General features: G+C 41.7%; 2 protein-coding genes and 1 long non-coding RNA gene across 6 annotated transcripts in view; 2 read left to right on the top strand and 1 right to left on the bottom strand.

Annotated features, from left to right (window-relative positions):
- The window catches only part of RAB3GAP2 (RAB3 GTPase activating non-catalytic protein subunit 2), a 45,060-nt gene extending 29,983 nt beyond the window's left edge, over positions 1–15,077 (bottom strand). For 2 of the 3 annotated variants that reach the window (XM_040060741.2, XM_040060743.2), the window contains exons 1-4: positions 14,919–15,072; positions 6,212–6,279; positions 2,917–3,040; positions 1,213–1,294 (exon numbers count right to left, since the gene is read on the bottom strand). In XM_040060741.2, the coding sequence (XP_039916675.1) occupies positions 1,213–1,294; positions 2,917–3,040; positions 6,212–6,279; positions 14,919–15,027 (383 nt within the window). In that variant the 5' untranslated portion in view covers positions 15,028–15,072. Of the gene's footprint in view, positions 1–1,212; positions 1,295–2,916; positions 3,041–6,211; positions 6,280–14,918 lie in introns of all 3 variants that reach the window. The other variant, XM_040060742.2, reaches the window with a different exon arrangement.
- A 110-nt stretch (positions 15,078–15,187) lies between these two features.
- On the top strand, positions 15,188–16,882 carry LOC120751230 (uncharacterized). Of its 2 annotated transcripts, XR_005700330.1 has the most exons (4): positions 15,188–15,227; positions 15,420–15,518; positions 15,645–15,749; positions 16,702–16,882. It is a non-coding gene; the product is annotated as an uncharacterized LOC120751230 (long non-coding RNA). The 2 variants fall into 2 exon arrangements; XR_005700329.1 differs by lacking the exon at positions 15,188–15,227 and having other exon boundaries at positions 15,269–15,518.
- A 1,059-nt stretch (positions 16,883–17,941) lies between these two features.
- LOC120749758 (acrosin-like) lies at positions 17,942–20,159 on the top strand. Its single transcript, XM_040057409.1, has 5 exons — positions 17,942–18,012; positions 18,293–18,508; positions 18,821–19,086; positions 19,361–19,506; positions 19,974–20,159. Exons 1-5 carry the CDS (start codon positions 17,942–17,944, stop codon positions 20,157–20,159), a joined length of 885 nt encoding a protein of 294 aa, XP_039913343.1.
- Positions 20,160–21,839: the final 1,680 nt, after the last annotated feature.

Below are 21,839 nucleotides of genomic sequence, written 5' to 3'. Positions count from 1 at the left end.
ACAATTAGAGAAGGAAAGCTTTCTAAATGCAAGGTTGAGATGAGTTGAAATTTTGTTACACCCTTAAAGCAACATCAAATATCTCAGTGACATCTCATCTTCCAACAGCAAAGCTTAGCCACCACACTCTTAGTTAAAGGCAATTTTGGGGAAACAAACAAACAAACACCAAAACCAGTCAAGTCTTCTGACAATCTGACAGTAATTAACTTATTAACACCTTCATAAAAAAAAAATCATCAAAATAAATCAAAATATACTGAATATAAGTGCCCCTATATAAACAGAGCTGCCTGTTTCATAGGATAGCATCCCTCAGGGCTGTAACACTAGTAAGAAATAAACCCTCAAACACAATTTATCTTTTGTTTAAAAAAAAATTTTTTATATATATATATATATATATATATATATATATATATATATATATATATGTCAAATTTCAAATGCATGGCAACAGCAGTTTTATAAAAGGATTATGATTTTCACAGATTGGAGAGATGCTGATGAAGTCAACAGCTCCTGCAGCAAACAGAAGGTTGAAGGCAATAGAGAGCATGTTCAAAGGCAGACAGCAACTCAAGACTGCAAATGTAACAGCAAAGTGCAAAATTTTATTCCATATGGGAGATTCAGAAAAGCATCTGTCTGGTTATTTGAAGACAGATGAAGCAAAAAATATTTTATAAATACCAAATGTATGACCAAAGCAAATCTTCCAAGTCCCTAAGTGACTTAGAGCCCAAAACCATATTTTGATCAGAGAGATGACTTTATGCTTGTTTGAATGCGGTTTTGAAAATGAAGAGAAGTATTTCTAGAACAACCTCATACCCTTCCAATTGCAACATTCCCTAAGACAATTTAATCGCTACTATGAAAGATTTTTCAAAAGAGTACTTATTTTTTTTCCCCCTTCTAGAACAAGAACTTGTAAAAAGCATGTCTAAATTACACACAAATACACCGATTTGCAGAGAACTGTTCTTTTAATTTGTAAGAACTTGTTCTGTGATACCATACAAAGCACGGAAGTGAGTTTTGCAGATACTGTTTCCCATCACCCATGTTACTCCGTTTGTTTCCAACATTAATATATACAAAACCACAAATACACTCAGATGAAAGGAAAAAGAGTACAAGTACAAAGCAGGTTACTAATTGCTAAACATGAAAATAACATCTTAATCACAGCTTAATTTCAACACCTACCCTTCTTCAACATTCAGAGAGCCACTCCAGCCAACAGCATACTGCATTTCCTCCTTTCCCTTGTCACTGTGCTTCCATTTAGCTGCCATGAAGAATAAAGACACCACCTATATAACTCCAATGCTTTGCACCTCACAAATGTAGTTCTAGTTCTAATTTTTCTCTTTGGTACCATACATCCTACCACACTTGGATTAAGTGCCAATTGCAAACCTTGAAGAACATAAAAATAAAAAGATATTCTTAGTGACTTTTCTAAAGGACTCATGTTTTCTTAGAAATTTACATGGAATAAGAAACTAGAATTTTTAAATACCTAGTTTTGCTTAAAAATACTTATACAGTAATCCATCAGATTTTAAAATTAATTCCTGAATTTAAAAATTCAGGAAACAGCGATCCGTAGGAAAGAAGTACTAAAAGGAAAAGCAAGTATTAAGTATTAAGCAAGGAAAAACTTCTGGGAACACTACTGAACATGAGCTATAACGAATAGAAAAATTTAATTTTAACTGCCAAGAAGAATATAAGTAGCCCACATTAAATCTGACTGTCTTTAATCACTGCATCATAATTCAAGGTTAGAAGAGACCATACTTTGTTATTCACAGGGTGCTGTTACAGCTGGCATTTGACTGTTGAATCATCTCCCAGGTATTAATGGATAACCAAAACTAAGTAAGTGTTGTGTGCCATTTGTCTGACGCCTAAAACCTAAGGCACAGGGACACTTCAGCCCAGGGTGGGACAGTTGTCACTGTGCAGTTCATCAGAGGCAGTTCTCCAGCCAGAATGATATAAACTTCTTTATGCTTGATCCAATAAGAACTTTATGAGGAGTACTGCTGTTTTTCCAGTTTTGATGGCAAATTAGCAGCTGGTGTACAGCTGGTTTGGAATGTGCAGCTTTGCAGGGAATGACAAAGCAGTACAACAACTTAATACAATCTGCCCAGTTATGAAAATCTGAGTTTCAGCACTGTGATTTTTTTTGTTTTAAAATGTCATAATAATTCCCATATCAGGATGTTTCCTTTCATCTTCCTCATGTCACCCACTGCAGCCATCAAAAGACCAGAACCCCAAACAACAGCACATCTATAAAGAGCAGCTGGCTGATCAGAACTTTTAAAGGTATCAATAGTAACACATGATCAGCGTTCATATGTTACTATTGATACCTTTAAAAGTTCCCAGAGCCCTACTTCAGAGTAAAATACAAAGCCACCCATTGTTCAAGATGGTATTCACCCATTATTCCAGAATTTTCTATAAAAGGTGGAATTTCAAGAAAAAGTCACATTAATGCTCCTTTCCCAGAGTGATACTGGCTCAGGTAATTTTTTAAAGGAAAAGTAAGGTCAAGCATTTCTCAATGGCTAAAACCAATGCAAAACTTTTATTTTTTATTGAGAAAAATTAATGTCAGTTATCTCTGAACATCTTAAAACAACTGGGCAGTTATAACATGTATGCATTTTATGTGACAAAATAGTTTCCACAGGTCAAGACATAACTGAAAAGTAAAGACAAAGCAACTTACTGCAAGCAGCACCTAGAAAATGCATGATTCGTACTATGAAACACTTCAAAATTCTTGAGGGTATGACTTGAGGGATAAACAGAAGGGAGTGAGGCAAACAAATCTTGTTTTGGTTACTATAAAGTGTCCTGGCATAATCCCTCAGTGGAACGGATACTTACGCACTAAGAAGACTGCCTTCTGTTCATTAGCTATTACCATCAGGTCATTGGTTGGTGACAAGGACAACACACAGTCCTGAAGCCAGTAATTTCGCTGGTTCTTGGAATTAGATTCCTCTTCTTCCTACAGGTAAAGCTTCAGTCAATGTATGCAACAATTTTTAGACACACCAGAACTTGCAAGACTGATGAGAACAACCTGGCTTGCCCTCCACTGCAGCGCTGAATGGACTTTTCATTACTGACCACATCACTTCAGCTCCAACTTGCATGAAAAGCCCTGAGAAATGCATCAGCCTTGCACTAATTCTGTGTGTTTACAAAACAGAAAACAAAGGAGTACTCATCACTACTCTACTCAAAATCATCTCCTTTTAAAGAGACACTAGGAGAATGAGATTTAAAGTTTTAAAATCATTGATTAGAGAGTGGAGAGAATCTCTTCAGTTATTTTCATTACAATCCATACTCAAAATAAAGAATTTATTCAAGTTCATTGACCAGTATTAAGAAAATACATGCACATATGGAGAAGGTAACTACGCTGGTATTCACATGGCAAGAGGTATCAGGTGCCTTTCTACAAAGTAACTACACAATGAAACAATTCCAAACTAAATGGTGCCAAGTTTTAAGGGTATAAAGATGGGTAAGTAAAAACTTCGATACCATCCTCATGTGTAAGAGCAAAACAATTACATCTTTTTTCCTTAGGGCAACAAGCCAAATATTTTATTGTGGCACAAAGTAGCTCCTGCTAATCATAGTTCAAAGTCAGGAAGTAAACAGCCTTGCAGTGAGCTGCTGCAAGTCAAATCCATCCTCTTAACCAATCACAGCAACACACTTTCCCTTGTCCAGAGACTCCATTTCCACTTCCATATCCAACCCTACCTCCTCTTAGCTCTCTAGAATATTATTCCTCCATCCACTAGTATCTCAAAGCAGCTATGCACAGATAAAAAACCCAACAACTTCAGTGTGATCATCTTCTGATTTATTAGATTTATTCTGTTACAGTAAAGTTGCATCCACTTGAAAATCTGCCCATTTACTCCCAGCAGAAAAATAAACACTAAACTGTAGGAAGATTTTGCATATCATGCTCTTAATCAGCTAATCAGTGTATTTCTTTCCTTGCATAAGCTTGTACCATAAAAATGGTCACTGTGCACAAAGAAATACACTGTGTACATGTATAGAGTCTACATTAGCACACTACAAACATTGTTAACTACCGTGGTCCACACAATCTCCTAATTTGTGTAAGAGAACCTATTTTCATGTGATTTTTGTCTGTTGATGGATGCCAAATTCTTTTGCAACAGTTTTCCCCTATTTACTGGCATTTTTCAAGACTTTACAAAAAGGCAACAAAGTTATCTGAGATACTCATGACAATTTTAACTCCTCACGACAGAGATAAATGTGTCATGTGCAAAAACACATAAGCAAAACCCAAAGAAAAGTCTTGTATTAATTTTTAATGTCATGATTTTCAGACTGAGGAAGAAGAAACAGAAATTAAAGGCTTGTCAAAAATTTAAAAGGAATTACAACAGTATTTCAGACAGAAGATTTAAAATTATCTGTAAGCATGAACAAAAAACTTGAAATACAAAGACAAAGTATGACTATTTCATATTAGCTATTTCATTAAGCTAAGGGTTAAAACAGGAAAAGTACTGAACTTGTCAAAACAAAGTTAAAGATGAAAGAATGATTAAAATCTGCTTTTAAGAAAAGACATCATTATTCCTACAAAATAACTAATCAGATCCATAACAGGACACCTTATTTAAATAACTTTTTTTTTTTTTTAATTTTCAATGCCTTCTCAGAAATTGCTACGTCCCATGAAATAGGTACTTGACCACAGCACAAGTAATTCCAAGAAGCAACCAATTTTCACCAACTATAATGTAAATTAAGAGTTAAAAGCTTTAACAAGAGAATTGATTGTTATATTTTGCTAATAATTCTCACCTCTGTGCTAGACTCACACACTCATTTTGCTGTGTGTTCAGCCACACACTCCAGTATTTATATGCTCCTACACAGAACAACCTCTTTGTTGTGTATGATAGCAAACCCTTTCTGAAGTTTGGCCTGGAATCACTGTTAACTTTAGAGGAAAACACAAGTAGAGGATGCAAGGATGTGAACCACCTGGCAGAAAAGCGTGACATTTTAAGTAAAAGAGTGAAAAAGTGAACTATTTCAATTTAGAAATGCCTGCTGGTTCTACCAAATTACAACAAAAGTAGAAAACCAAGTATCTGTTCCACTCATTCATGAAGTTATAAACAATACAGCACATCTAACACAGATGTGGCCCGAGAAACACTCATTTCATGACAATTATAGTGGAGCTGAGTACTCATTCTATTTAAAAGATTTTTATACCCCGTCATTCCTGACAGCATCAGTGATTCATCCCTGGGAGACACCATGCTCATTTCAATTAGTCTGTCACCTCAGCTGAAAAATCTGTTTCTCTGCTGAACAGTCACAAGGATGCTGTCCAACAACTTGGGCATCCTTCCTACATGCTGAGAGAAAGATGGCAGAAAAGGAGTTTGTTAGCAAGGTGAGGTCTGGATTCCTCAGAGCTCTTAGAGGGAATGAATCAAGTAATTATATTGAAATGAACCATTCAGGTGCAAAGGATTTCCATAAGCAGCCTCACTGACATCTCATCAAGTCAGCTGGCAGCTGGAAGGCTCAGCCTTACAATTAACAGACCAGTCCTGCTGCACTCAGTTGAATGAGTTGTGCAGAGGAATGTTCTTCCCCCTTTGAAGAGCAACTGTGCTGGTCCATCCCTCCTGAAACACCATCCACACTCCACAACGTAGGAGCACCAGTGGTCCTTCGGAAGATGTCTATGCTAGTAATTCATTATTCAGGATTTTTAGATTTATATTAATTCATGATAATTACAACTTCACGGCCATGCCCTGCTGTTTCTGACTAGCTACAGGACAAAAAGGATGCCCCCAGGTGCAGCAGCAAAGGAAAAAGTGTGTATACTTTGATGAGAAAAGCCCTACAGAACACAAGAATACAAGCATTTATCATAATAGGTAACATCCAAGTTATATTTAGAAAAACCTACAGGAACAAGGGACAAATAAGCAGTCACATTTAAAACACAGGTCAAGGTCTTTCTTGCCCAGGTGACAGTCATATAGGAGGAAAAAAAAAAACCACCACACACACACAACCTAGTTGAAAAGTCTTCTTAAATAGAGAAGTTAGCTATATATGTATATATACAAGCATATGAACTTACAGGTTCTTGTAATTCTGCTTCATCCCAGGCTCCCCAGCCACCATCTTCCCAGCTTGCTGATTTGCCTGCTTTAAGTGAAAAAGACTTGTCACAGGAATACAGCATAGGCAACAAAACGATCATCTTTCTTTCCCCACTAATGTGTTACAGATACTAAAGGAGCTCTACTAAAAGAAACCCAAAGTGTCTTATTTTTTTGTCTTATTTACTTCCATTTCTGACACTACAGAAGAGTACTAACAGATGATGTACCCTACATACAAAAGGGAACAATGGCACACAGAAATTCATCTGAGACCATAAAACATCTGAGCCAAGAATAATGCAGATCCCACCAGCAAAGCAAAAGCTGAATGTTTGGCCTCAGAGGAGAAAACGAGCACAAGGACCCTGGTCATTCACATCTTTGCAAGACAACAGAGAGGAAAATTAATGAGACATATCAGTTTCAATTCTGTCATTCAGAAACCTGAGAGTAACCACAAGCTCACAAAACACCTCAAACACCTGAGAAAACAGATTCATAGAGACAGGCCAACTTCTTTAGTGGTAAGAGTGAATGTGGAAGTTCTTTTTTTCACCTAAAAATATATAACTTGATATAAATTGAAAAGTCACAGGCATTTAGTAGCAGCAGATGTACAATTCTCAGACACTACCACCACTGGGACCCTCAATAAATCAATAACCATCATTGTAGTTTAGTAGAAAATCCAAGATCTGACTTCCATCCAAGTATGCGCTAGAGTCAAATCTGAGGCAGTAACATCAATAAGACTTCAAGTGCTTTCCAAGGATTTCTTTCAAGTTTTTCCATTAACTGCTGTCATGGTAAATTTGACCTTAAGAAGAAGTTTAAACATAATGTCTCAAATGAGTTTAAATTTAGTTTAAGCAAGCAAGATTCTGCCATTTTGGATGGTCAAACAGTACAGACAAGAAGGTTTTGTATCAAGGACAATTTTATTTGGTCTAAAAACTCGTAGTTCTGTTACTACCAAGCAAGGAAAGACTGAACAACACAACAAATCTGTAATCTCCATTTAGCCAGATTTTAAATATGTATGGCTAACAAAACAAAAACCTTTGAAAAAAATATTTTCATTTAAGACAAACTTTTCCCCAATGCTGTCGAGAAGGTATTTTAGGAGAATGTAGAAGGCAAAGTGCCCACTCCATTTTACCTCTGTAAAATGGAAAAGTCTGTACCATTTGCAAAAGTCAAGCAGTTTTACTGCATCATCATCAATGCAGATATAACTGCACAGTTATTTCAGACATGGCTATATAAGCCACGAGCTTCCAAGGGTTACAGTCTCATCTTGTACTTGAGGCTGAAAATTCTTGCAGTGTACAAACATAGAAAGGAAAATTATGGCAAATACTGTTGAATATAGTAACCACAAGAAGAAAACAGTAGCTAATCTCAATGTTTATATTAAGATAGCTAATAAAACTCTACTTCTGTTTGCATTTTATTATCTCAAAGGCTGAAAAAAAAAAAACCAAAACTCTTTCCTATAAAATTCATGGAGGAAAGAAATCTGTCTATGTGCCACGGTCCAGAGAGAAACAGAACCATATCTAAGAAACACATTTGGGGCCAATGCCTTCCCTGCAGCAAAGAGCAGACCAACCTTCCCAAGAAACCTCAGACACTTCCATTCTGAGGCTGAACACCCACAACATAAAACTGCAGCTGCCTCTGTAAATAGCCACAATTTCGTGGTAGTTATCATCATGCTGGGATGACACTCGATAAATGAAAGAAGATGGGAGAGTGATGTAATGGTGAGTCACCATTCCACTGACGAAAATGCAGAGATTTTTTGGAGCTGTGGCCTGCTCTGCAAAGCCAGCACCTTCTCCAGCTTACAAGGGTTTACAAGCCTGCTCCTTCATATCCATTAAACGATAGACAACAATCCCTGGAACAGCAGACAGAGGCTTTATGACTTTACTGTCATAAAGTAACTCAAAGCACCAGTTATTCACCAAAGAATTATAAAGGATTTCATGGAGGCTGCCAGCTTGCACAGCCTTTCCCACCCACCAGCACTTGATAAGGTTGGTCAAGTGAGAGTCCAAGTCCACAGGGTCCAAGTTCTGTTACAATGAAGATTTTAAGAAATCCCCCACCATTTCCTTCAGTAACATTACAGACCAGAACTAGCAACTGTGGAACTTAACACACTACCTAGTAATCAATGCCTAAGCAAGCCCTAAACAGTTGCAACATGACCACTTTTTCCAGTCCCTCTTCAGGAAAAAAAAAAAAATTAAAAAAAAAAAAGAATCAAACTTTCTTGCACAAATCTCTATTTCCATTCAACTCTACCTCTGACTAGTAGTAGATGTCTTATAAACAGTCCTTCTTACCTGGATAAAGCAGCAGCAATATTCCACATTTTGCTTTACTATGGAGATTGCAAAAATCAAAATTCATCTCCTGGACTTACATGAACTGCTCGATTCTTTAATTTGAAGCATAGAGCATCAGCACATTTGAAACTTTAGAGCTGGTTTAAATGCTGCACATGTGCAACACTGGTGTTAATGCATAAGAAAATTCATTTAACCACATTTATCATTAAATCTAATACCCACAAGAACAATTTCTACCTATAAGCATATTTTGTTCAAAAGACAAGAACAGAAGAGAAAAAACAGCAACAGTTCCAGACCACTGAGGTCTAACTGGCATTTGAGAGGTCAAATTCAATATAAAGGATGTTTTTACTCACTTCCCAAATTACCGAATGGACATCTGAGCACAAAGAACTGCCAGTGCCCTTCCTTCCAGAGCAGCACCATGACCTGGGGCAGGCAGCTGAAGCCTTTCCTTCCTGCCCTCACACTTACATTCCAAATCTGTGCAGAAGGGTTTTGGAGGATGCACTTGGACACACGTAATGAAGTCCCATCCACATTATATGACTATAAAACATTACTAGGTAATAGTGCAAGAAATGATTGCTTAAGTGTGAGAGTTGCATGTTTTCTTCCATGCATGTTTACTGCAATTCTGATACCACTGGATTGCATAATTATGAAAGGAATAGAAGCAGTTCCTTTTCTCTTCAGGCCAAGGAATTTCAGAAACAGCTTAGAATCTTCTTGCTATTCAGGGATCATAGGGTATTTATTCCCAAAGTTCCTCTATGTGAGGACTGACAAATACATAAGGCTCTTTTGCCAACATCACTAGGAAGCCTCTCTTGAGACTAGACATCAGGCATCCTTAAGTGGGGGAAAAAAAACCCCAAAGCACAACTAAGTCAGTCTCCTAATCACAAAAATAACCATGTGAGCATCTTGTCTTCCTTAAGGAGATCAAAATTGCTTTGGATAAAGTAAAAAATTACCAAATTTAAAATAATCCAGGTACTACACAGATTTTTTTAAAAGTAATAGTGCAAAGTTCCATGGTTTACAGTTATAACTTAACTCCAAACCCAAAATTTGAAGTACCAGAGGGAAAAAAAAAAATCAAAGCCCATAGAAAACAAATGAAACAGATTACATACAAAACATAGCATTCCACACTTTTTCTCTGATTCAAGCAGTGCCTTAAGTAAGAGCAAGCAAGAATGAAGGCTTTGCTGTAAAGGAGGTGTTAAAGCAGCAAAAAACTCTGGTGATAACTTGGATGAAGTACTCTGACAGCATCCTGTCACGTATGCTGAGAGCACGTCATTTACTGTTCCCCATATCTGAGATATATTAACTGCTCCAGATGTAACCCAATTCAGGCAGAACGTGTATTTTAATGACACTTTACAGGAAAACTAAAAGAAAGGAACACTAAATGTAAATGCTGCAATCTGAAAAGGGAGGATCTGATTAAAGAGGCAATGAAAAAGAGCTTGTCAGAAGAGTATTAAATAGGAATATAACTGATTCAATAAGATTGATACAGAAGCAGTTAACAACAACCCCAATGCTAAATGCAACCTAGAATTTAATTTTGTAACGTATTTTTTGCTTTGTAACTTTGTTGGCAACTCTGAAATAAAAAGCCTGAAAGAATAGAAAGCCTTCTGTATTTCTGAACTAAATCAGCTGATCCAGATAAAGCAAAGTGTACAAGTCCAAAAATGCTGTTTAGAGGAACTGGGCTGAAGAGCACTTTTCAGACTGCTGTCAATGTAACAAGGCAGGATTTTGGAAAGGAGTTTCTCTGACAGGCTTAAGCCATCACTTCTTCTGCAAAAAGAAGCAGCAAAGTGACACTTCATAGCTCTGAGAAGGAGATCAATTTTTTTCTTCCCCTGTATAAGAACAAACCCACTATCATAAATGGAGATATCATTGCCTGGGAACTTTCAAGGTCAAATTTGGGGCTGTTGGCTTTTTTCCTTGTTAATTTTATTTAGGTAACAGGAGATAAACACACCTGTGAACTAAAAATAATCTGCACATCAAGAAAGTACAGATTTTTTTGTTTCACCTTAACTCCCCCACAGTTTATCTAGCAGCAGTCCTACCTGGCTATGCCACTGAACTGCTGTCGTCAAGCCTCTAAAATGTTTTAAAACACAGTTCAAGCTGAGTGTACTAGAAGAACAGAGACACACATTGTTCTAAATAAACTGCAGTTAATTTCTTCAATTTATAAAGATTATAGGAAATGCTACCTGTCTTGCTCTACTTTCTGCTTTGTTCAGGTAAACATCCATTAATTAATTTCTGAATGCTAAAATTCTATCATGCCTGCAAAGCTTTATCACGTATTGCAAATAAGATGGATTTTTTTTCCTTCATATGCATGCTTTTATTTTAGACAGCTTTATAAGAGAACTGTTAACTGTTACAGCTGTTTCCTGATCCAGCCAACAGCAGCCCAAAACCTCTTCAACACAGCAAGATGTCAAATTAAATGTGATGCAAACACTTCCTATTCCCAGTATTTGCACAGCTAGAACAGCAGTTTTCAGAGACAATTAGACACCACTAGGCTCAGGCTCTAGAGAGGATTTGTGCCTCATTAACAGCATTACTTTTCCTGAGACTCTTAAATTCTCATGCTTGTTTAAGTCCTCCTCATTCAAATATAAGAAAGCACTCAAACCCTTTTTTTCCTAAACAATAAAGATATAGCAACTCCATATGAAGCATCTTTAACCAGCTCATTCCGTAACACCAGGTTTATTTACTTAAAGCACGTGAGCCAACATGCAATCCAACACCTGCTATTCTATTCCAATATGGACAATAAAAAGTTGCTATATTTTGCCTCGTGGCAGATCAATGGTCAGCTCAAACAGTCTGTGAACATCTCTGAAATTATTCCAGCATGGCATCAGTGGCAATTTTAATAGATGATTGCACAACACAAGCATGAAGCACACGAGCTCTTCCTTCCAGTGTTTACGGAGCGAGCAGGGGCAGGCACCTGCACAAGTGACTTCACACACGGCTCAGAGGAGGAGCACAGCTTTCTTTCCTCCCCAGTTTACCAGACAAGTGTATCCTTTGCACAGACAAGACAACCTGCTGGGATACAGCAAAAACTTAAGTGAAGTTGTAGTTGATAGGCTGCTTTCCTTTATCTTGTTCTACTGTTGAATGTGCTTATATCTTTACCTGTACAAAGAAAGGGGGAAAAAATCAAGTCCCTGTGGAATAAAAATCCAGATTTTTTTTTTTTTAAGTTTATCTACACCTGCATTTTTAATACATGTAACACTTTGCTATGCCTTCTGAAGTTAAAATTGAAATTGACAACCTAGGTTACCTTTTATATAATTGAAATATACTACTTTAAATACAATGTGACAAGTTACAGGTCTTTTACTCAAATTAAAACCATCTAACTTTAAAACTGGATTAAAGTCACAGTATCCCATCCTGATTTAGAAATGTATAGAAAAGTGCTTGCATTTCCTGAAGCAAGCAATTTCTCTTCATCTAAAATGTTAATGCAAAAATACTTTCATAATAATAACTCTGCATTTTATTGCAGCAAATACACTCAAAGAAAATATTTCGGTTAGTTGTGTTAGAATTAAAATATGGCCAAAGTTAATACAGCATTAAAAAGTCTTTGTTCAACAACTAAGAAGTAAAAAAAGACAAGGCCTACAGCCTCCACTAAAAACCCTAAGCCCCACACATTAAAGGTGCCAGAGGCACTTTTTCAAAAACATTTGTTATCCAAAACCTGATGGGAATTCTTGAAAACTCTACTAAACAATTGAAATATTAAGTTATGACTAAAATTATTTGCTAACTCAAATGTGCTTTATTAAATGAAAATATTTCATGTATATTTTTCCCTAAGATATCCATCACTTTTAACTAACAACTTTTTTTTTTTAAATTTACATCATTTTACTTTATTTTTAGATTTTTTAAACTAGCAACAGTTTTCCCACAAATGAAGCATAGCTTTTTTTTTAAAAAAAAGGAAGTAAATTAAAGGTTTTTGTCCTCAGGTAAAAATTAAGAATTTTGACATGTGCTTCCTGCTGTTTCTATAACTGTTTTCATAAAAATGAACACAGTTTAAGTTTGGTTCTAAAATTTGATTTGAGAGCAAATTAACATCTTCTCTGTTGAACTTATTAGTAAAAAAGCCCTCGACTTTTTTTTTTCCTACAGAGTAAAAATAATTTTAAAAAAAATATTAAAATCCAAGTTTTTAAACATGCAACCTTATTAAATTACTCTTTTAAAACAATACATTCTGTCAACAGAAGTGTTTTTACCAAAGCATTCCCTGATAAAAAGCACAATTTACTCACTTCTAATTTAAGATACCTCCGTAAGTCATAGCAGCACTTCTCCCTTGCCAAACACAAATGCACCAAGAATTTCTGCTTCAAAATCACTAAGTTACAATCTTATGTCTAAACCACTTTGGGAACTATCACTTGCTGACATTTATACTTATTTATTCTGAACCATGAAAACAGTTGTGGCAGCAAAAAATTACAGGCATAAATCCAAAAGATTTCAATGAATCTAAATGAGCATTATTTTGAAAAACACTCGCTTCTGCCTCAATGACTGAATAAGCAAATATAAAAATAGTCCAGAAGACAGCCCACTCATTAAAATGGAACAGCAGCACATTTTGGAACATGCATCTTCTTTGCTTCTATTATTCTGGTAGTTTTACAACATACTAAATATTTTCTCTTTATGGCTGCCATTTGATAAATCCATTCCAATAAAATATCCACGTTATTTTACACAGACACCTCCCATGTACCACCAAATAAGAGAAAAATATTTTCATTTCTTTCAACACTTACTTTTAGAAACACAAACACATTCCAACCCTTTGCTTTTATCTTCAGAATTCAAGAGATACTAACAGAAGCCTTCTGCTTCCAGAATCCCTCCTTTAGATACAGATGATACCAAAGAAAAGCCACGTGGAACTTCTTATGCATTTTTCAAAATCTATTCGAGTTACAGAACAAGCAGCAGCAGAAAACTGTTTTCGACCAAAAGTTTTGCACACAGAAGTTTCAGTGGCAAAATGAACTAGCTGAACATATAATGTACATTTAAAGTTTTTAACAATCGTTGTGTCATCTTTTTAACAGGACCTGTAGTTACAGGACAAGGACTAATGGCTTTGAATGGGGAATGGATTTCTATTGAGTATTAGGAATGATTTTTTTAATAACAAAGAAGATGAGGCACTAGAGCAGGTTGCTCAGAGAAACTGCAAATGCCCAGTCTCAGGAAGCGCTCAAAGGCAGGCTGGATGGGGCTTTGAGCAGCCTGGTCTGGTGAAAAATGTCCCTGCTCATGGCAGGGGGGTTGGACTAGTTTAACTTTAAACGTCACTTCAAATACAAAGCATCCTATGATCTCCCCTCTTCTAATTCCCCCCACAGGCATTTTAAGCTTTTAAAATAAGCTTTTAAAAAACCTTGAGGATTTCTCTTAAAGCTCTGTCCACAGCTGTGAGGATTTTTACAAGCATCCTCATCAACCTCTTCAAACACTTTCCTTCCCTATTTTTGCCAGAAACCAAAACACATCAGCCAGATATAGTTTGTATATATTGGGGGGTTTATATCTATACACTCACACACACAGAGTGTACAATAAACACAGTATGCAGTAACAAATACATGAAACGGTGTTTCAGTTCCCTGTGGTTTCTATCTTGGGCACGGATCTGTTGAGAAGGCAGCTTTTCTGTGCCAGGCAGCCCAGCCTGCACCGGGCACTGCCTCACACAGCAGAAACCTGGTCCACAGCTTCAGACTGCAACTGCTTTAAAATTTGCTGTCTTAATTTAAGCTGCCAAGCTAAACCTTTACTACACTTTCAGCACGTACCGCATCCCTAGATAACCTTGTATTCACAATGTGTGGTGGTTTTATGACACGCAACTGCACTCCCAGGAAGAAACCTACAAACTTTTAAAGTTTGGGGCACGCAGGGTCAGTGGCCGAAGAACTTCACCTCCGCACTACGGGGTAAGGAGTGACACCCGCGAACAGCTGGGGGCACCTGAAACTTCCGGACGCCAGCAAAGTCTGACTTCGCAGCTGAAGATGTTGGCCGGCAAGCGGCGAGACGCGGAGCCCGCCCCACAGGAGCGGCCCCGAGCACCGGGCTGACACGGCCACCCGCCCGCGGGCAGGGGCGGCAGCGAGCGCGGGGCCGCAGCGACACCGCCGCGGCCGGGCGGGCCCCGCGGGGGCGGCGGGCACAGCCCCGCGCCGGCGGCCGCACTCACCGCTCTCCTTGCCGGCCGCGGCGCTGCCCGGGCGGCGGTGCGGGCTCAGGAAGTCGCGGGCCAGCTCCAGGTCCTGGAAGTGGGCGAAGGGGACGAGGGCGCAGGACATGCTCCCGGTGCCGGTGGTGCCGCCGCCACGCAACCCGGAAACGCTCGGCCGCTTCCCCAGGCCCGGCGCGGCCCCGCGCACCGCGCATGCGCCGCTCCCGCGCTGCCGGGGGCGGGCGGGGCCCGAAGGGGCGGGGCTGAGGGAGGGAGGGAGGGAGGGAGCGCTGAATGCCGCGCCCTGCCGGGCGGAGCGTCCCGATGGTCAGTCGCGCTTTACGTGGGGAAATTCCTCCCGACGTCCAACCTAAGCCTCCCCTGGTGCAGCTTGAGGCCACTTACTCCTGTCCTGTCTCTGGCTGCCTGGGAAAAGAGGCCATCGCCTACTTTTCCACAGGCTCCTCTCAGGTATCCCTAAAGAGCTATGAGGTCACCCCTGCACCTTCTTTTTTCCAGCCCCAACTCCCTCAGCTGGATTCACCATCCAGGCCTAACGATGAACTGGCACGCCCAAAATCCCCATGTTGCTTTGATGAATAGAAAACACCTTTCATGGTTAGTGAGAACAGGATTTTGTTCAGTCTTGATTGCTCTTGCAGTTGCTTTTTTATTGCTCTTGCAAATACAAAGCTTGTATTTAGATTTAATGTCAACCAATTTCTGTTCCTCATCTGGACACAGTGGCATCTGAGTGACAGCAGCAATTATGACAATTGAGATTTGCTGTGGAGTGACACTGGTACAATGCTGACAGCTGACCTGCACCCTCCAAAGCCTCCTCTTCAGGTAAGGAGAAAAAAGAATGTGTGGGAAGAACACCAAGGGATGGTTTCTGCGCCCTGAGGAAACACTGATTCCCCTGTGCATAAGACTTGATGAACTTTTTAATGGATCTTCCTTGACTGGCCTTTATATGTACACACACACACATAAATGTGCACGCAACCATACACATATATGTATATAAGAATTCTGTTTCTTGTTTTCTCACGGGGCTCTTTTATGTGATAGATAGCGATGTGTGTCTTATGTAGCTAAAACCAGAAATAACTGAGAAAGTCCAAGTTATTCTGCAAGTTTGGTTTGTGGCCTAGGTCTTCAACATGGTCTTTAAATACCTTCTAAGATGAAACAGATTTTTACTAAGAGAAGTTTCATGCCAAAGTGGGCTCTGGTTGGATTGTCCTAAAGGCACAGACTCTAACAGGTTATAAACTCCAGAAAATCTCTTTTGAGATACACAAAGAAACTGGCTTTAATTTACCCTGACAACTTTTTAATGTCTTCAGCTGTTCTATTTTGTTGTAGTGATGTACTGGTTTAAAACCAAGCAGGAAAGTTAACCCCACTGAACTGCACTTCCTCCTCCACCCTCTTCCAACAAGCGCCAAAACACTTGGAGAGGCCACAAGCAGGAATCACAATTTTACTGAAACACTTGTAATAAATGCAGATGAGGACCTTTCTGCTTCCAGCACCCCAGATTTCCTGCTGAAAGCACAGCCCCACAATGAGGTAGAATTAAAGAGGGCTAGAAAGTCCACCTGTCTTTTCCTCTGTACCCAGTACAAGTAATCAGGCTTAGTAATTTTGCCCGTGGCAACTACAGGAGCAATTTGTGTTTACATTTCAAATCTGTGGCTCCTCAGAAAATACATAGGTTAGACTTGAATTTAAGGAGTTGAATAATCCTGTCGTTATTCAATACAGAGTTGTTCAATCCTGTTTTTCTGAACAGGTGTAGAATGATGTGGAGCAATAGGAAGGATACTCTTCAAAAACAAGGTCACAGTGTTTTCCCCCACAGTGTGGGAAGAGTTGAGACAAGAGGCTGGTGAATTTGCAGATGCTCTAATTAAACTTATAAAGTCTGTAAAGAAAACTATTTAATGACATTTTAGAATTGTAACATGCACAGTCACTGGTAATGTCAACTGAATTAATAAAGTATGCAAGAAATTAAATTAACAATATGGTTTGTCATTCTTTAGTGAAGTTTTCATCACATTATGAATATTTCCTCATTAGAGAACAGTGTTAGACTGTCATATCCCAGCCTGGTTTGCTGTATACGTGAAGAAGTCAAGAACTACCAAGATACCGATGAAATCATAAAATAAGACAATGAATACTCAGCAAATAACCTGATATTTCAAGACAGTCTTGAGTACAGATAAACTCATATTAACACTTCGGCTACAGAATAAACTTTCATATGTTTGCTATACCTTCAATAGTTCCTAATTTTGATGATTTATTATATACATATATTGATGGCTACAGAAAACAAAACCACTTTGAAAAACATCTGCCATAATTTTAAGCTAAGTTGCTAATGACGTTCAGATAAACACTTAAACACTTAATAGCCAAATAATAACAATATGTTTCCAGTAAGAACACTAATTTGCATTGCCATACATCCTGCTGAAAAAAGGCCTTACTGCAGTTTACAAAAATACATGATTGGGCTACATACAGATTTCCACTTTATGAAATACAGGTAATGATTTGTTTGGGGTCAACACAAGAAACGACAAGAGGAAAAGGTTTCAAAATGAGAGAGAGTGGGTTTCTATTCAGTATTAGGAAGAAATTATGCACTGTGAGGTTGCTGAGGCACCAGCATAGGTTGCCCAGAGCAGCTGTGGATGCTCAATCCCTCAAAGTGTTTGAGGACAAGTTTCTAAGCCAGGCTCTGAGCAACAGGGTCTACTGCCAGCTCTCCCTCTCTCACAATAGCAGGGGTGTCAGACCTAGAGGACGTCCAAGGTCCCTTGCACCCCAAACCATTCTATGGTTCCTTGATTCAATGTTATTCCTCCCTCCCTCCTCCCATGCCACATATCCCCACAGTGCCCAGAACATGGAATCCACCCCGCTATGACATCAGCCCTGGGGCTGCGGGCACTGCGGCTGTGGCTGCGCTGGTGCACGGAGCTCTCAGTGCTTGCAGCTGACACGTGCCTCTGGCAGCCATGAATTGGCTCGGCCTCCTCGTCCTGCTGACCGTGGCTGGGCTGGCCCACAGCATACAGAATACCTGTGGGTGAGTGTCCCCAGGCCCTGGGAGGGAGCCAAAGGAACATTTGGAGCCTTCCCTGGAGGGGACCCACCTGTCCCCCATGGCCAGGCCACAGCTTCCCACCCACCATGGGGAAGCCTCAGTTCCTTGCCAGCAGCCAGGTGCTCGCACAGACAAACACAGAACCCATGGGCTTCCCTGGCCTGCCGTGCATGCAAACCCTTGTGGGGAAGGCAGAGGGCTGAGCTTCAGCCTGAGCCACAGGAGGCCATGCAGCTGCATGGAAATTACTTTCTGCTTGCAGATGGACCTGCGGGCTCCGACCTATGGTGTCTGACTCCATGTCTCATGACTACGGCATGACACGCATTGTGGGTGGCAGAGATGCCAAGCCAGGAGCCTGGCCCTGGATCGTCAGCATCCAGCATCCCTGGGTACCAGGGATAGGGCATTGGTGTGGAGGGTCTCTCATCGGCACGCAGTGGGTCCTCACAGCGGCCCACTGCTTCGACAAGTTGAAGTAAGGAGGAGCAGGGAATGGGTGTATCCCCACAACACCAGCAGGTGCCCTGTCAGCAGCACCACCTGCTACTCCCATCCCCTTTCCTCTCAGGCAGACCAGCTGCCACACTGCTCAGGAGGAGCCTGGGCTTGTGCCAAGGCTTCCTAGCAGCTTCCAGCTTGACATTCCCCCAGCCTTATGTGTGAGGGCACTCACACGTGCCAGAGCACTGCTCCCTCTCTGCCTTTCCTAGCAGAGGTCTGGCAACTGCTGGGCTTCTGTGGCACATGGCTCTGTGCCCTCTCAGCCTTCTCTCCATCTGCCTTCCAGGAAAATCAGCATCCTGAAGGTGGTGCTTGGGGCCACTCAGTTGACTCAGCCAGGCCCTGAGGTACAAGTGCGCCAGATTAAGAACCTGGTTCGTCACAAAAACTATAAGAGAAGTGATATAAGTAATGACATTGCCTTACTGGAACTGAACGAGCCTGTCCAGTGCAGCCCCTACATCCAGCTGGCCTGTGTGGCTGACCCCACCCTAAGAGTCTCAGACCTGCAGAACTGCTGGATCGCTGGCTGGGGTTCAACCACAGAAGGAGGTGAGTTCCCAAGAGGGATTCCTGCCTGCGCAGCAAGCTCAGCAAACTGGGGAGAGAGTTCGGACTTTCTAACAGCAGAGGCCAAAGCCAGGCTGCAGGGCATACACTTCTGCAGAAAAGGGCATGACCCTGTTCCAAAGGCAGGCAGCAGGGACACAGCACTCCAGTGCCTCTGCAGAGGCAAAGCCAACAAGGAAAGGATGTCCTCTCCAGACAGGGGAGGGGAAGAACTGTCAAGGAGCTGCTGGGAGGTCATTCCTTTCTCTGCTCACAGATGAAGACTCAAGTGATACACTCCAGGAGGCCAAGGTCCAGCTCATCAATGTCCAGCTCTGCAACAGCAGTGACTGGTACACAGGGAAAATCCACCCCTACAACTTGTGTGCTGGTTACCCACAGGGCCTCATCGACACCTGCCAGGTAGGAGCGTGCCACGAGCCCCTCAGCCCCCAGCAGCACCTGCAGCCCTGGCAGCACCACCCCAACACAGCCCAGGGCCTGCTTTGCCCAGCCACTCCCAGCCCCAGCTCCCTCCCAACTGCTCTGGGGGCTTCCTGCACACTCCCCATCCACTCTGACTTGCCCAGTGCCCCCCTCATGCCAGAAAGCCCAGAAAGCCCAGAAAGCCCAGAAAGCCCAGAAAGCCCAGAAAGCCCAGCTCGTGCTCTTGGCAGCACAGAGGTCCAGGTGCCATTCATCCATCCTCTGCACATCCAGGAGCCCTGTGCAGAGAGGAGCCCTCCCCTACAGGACCCCAAGCCATTCACAGACCAGCCTCTGGAGGCTTCAACAGAAGAATTCTGGCAGGGACTGTGGGAGAGGAGCAGACAGCCCCAGTGCTGGCAGGGGCCACCAACACCACCTTAATCCTCTCTGCTCCACTGCAGGGTGACAGCGGTGGTCCTCTCATGTGCCAGGACAACAACGCTGACTACTTTTGGATTGTGGGAGTGACCAGCTGGGGAAGAGGCTGTGCCAGAGCAAAGCTGCCTGGAGTCTACACCTCCACTCAGTACTTCTATGACTGGATCCTGGCCCAGATGGGGCTGAGCCCATTTGGAAGTGCCTCTTGAGCTCCAGGGTAGACAGGATCCAGGGCACACTGCTGTGCACAGCTAGTGTTTCCTGCTGGGGCAATAGCTGCTGATCCAAAGGCAGCCTCAGGGCCAAAACCCTGCTCTGTCCTGACCACACTCCTCTCCTGTGTGCAGACAGACACTGGACATGACTTAGTACTTGAAGTAAAGTTGCCTACGGTTACAGGGAACCATCTTTCCAGTGCAATTCCAACTCCTGGGCAAAGCAAGGAGTGCCACAATTGGCAGCTGCAGAATGAGCCTGAGGGCAGACCTGCCAGGCACAAAGGGACAGAGTGACTCCAAAGAGCTCCAAAGTGCCTGATCAGAGAGGAGAGTGCTCTGAGCACCATGGGCTGGAGGAACCTGGTACATCAAGCCTAGGAAGGGGATTGGATAAAAGCAGACACCTTGGGACCAGTGCTCAAATGCCCATGGGCTGGTGATTTAGGGCCTGGTGTGAGCCTGGGCTAAGGGAATGGGTCTGGGAAAGTCCCAAGCATGACAAGGGAAACTGCTGTCTCCTGACTGGAGTGCCAGTGCCCTAAGGCAGAGCCAGAGTTCACAGGTAGTGAAGGGGGATTGATGTGCCAGGTGGTCACACTTCACTGATACTCAAAGGAAGAGCTGGGGACATTCTGGGGAGAGGAACCTGGCAGGAAGGGTAGGAGAGCACACCAGTGTAGAAATATGCCTCTAGGAATGCCATGGAAGGCCCAGGTGAGTGGACCAACAGGAGCTGCAACACCAAGGCTGTTCACAAATGCTCCAGCAGTGGTGTCCTAAGGTCCCATTTATACTGCCAAAGTGCAGGGAAAACCTCTCTGTGACCATTCAGGAGGAACAGGTGGCTCCAGCAAGCTGATTTGTGCCGTTTGATTGCCTACCCACACTACTCTCTCCCAGTCAGAGCAGGTATCTGTTGCTGGAAGACACAAAGAGAAAATGATACTTACGTTCAAGTCATCCAGAACAAAGAAGACTACTTTATTTTGATTACCTTGTTTATATAGATTCTGAACAATGACCAGGGATTGGAGAACAAGGTTACTCTCTCTCCATCCCACTGGCCAGGCTAGAAGTCAATCAGTTGTCCCTCATCAGAGAGGAAAGCAAAAAACACCTGTTTCTTTATGTTACAAGCATGAGAAGACTCAACTACTGGATTGTAACCATCAGAAGCCTAACAGAATATGGCAACAGGTTTCTGTACCCATTCAGTCGCAGGATTCCCCCAGCAGACTTGCAGATGTGTCATTCCATGCCACTGGCTCCTGCTGCAGCACTCAATATCCATTGAAATCCCTGGCTGGTGCCACAGCTCCCTATGCCTTCTGTCATGCAAAGCATGTGCAGTTCATGGCCTCTGGTCCAGGAGCTCCCACCAGCCTGAGCTCCATCTGCAGCTGCACACCCAGCTCCGTGCCCCAAATGGATTCCTCAGCAGCTACCTGTCCTGGAGACTGCACAGCCTCATCCTGCAAGAAGAGGGACCCAAAGAGAACAGCAGAGAGCCTTCCTACAAGGGCAGGTCCTAAAATGACAAGCGACAATGGCTTTAGAGTGACAGAGGGTAGCTGCAGATAAAATATTGGGAAGAAATTCTTGACTGTGAGAGTACTGAGTCACTGGCCTAGGTTCCCCAATGCAGCTATAGATACCCCATTCCTCAAAGTG

The sequence above is a fragment of the Hirundo rustica genome, chromosome 3 (genome assembly GCF_015227805.2).
Source record: "Hirundo rustica isolate bHirRus1 chromosome 3, bHirRus1.pri.v3, whole genome shotgun sequence".
Taxonomy (NCBI): Eukaryota; Metazoa; Chordata; class Aves; order Passeriformes; family Hirundinidae; genus Hirundo; species Hirundo rustica.
Note: the sequence above shows the minus strand (reverse complement) of the source record. Positions and strands in the feature narration are given on the sequence as shown.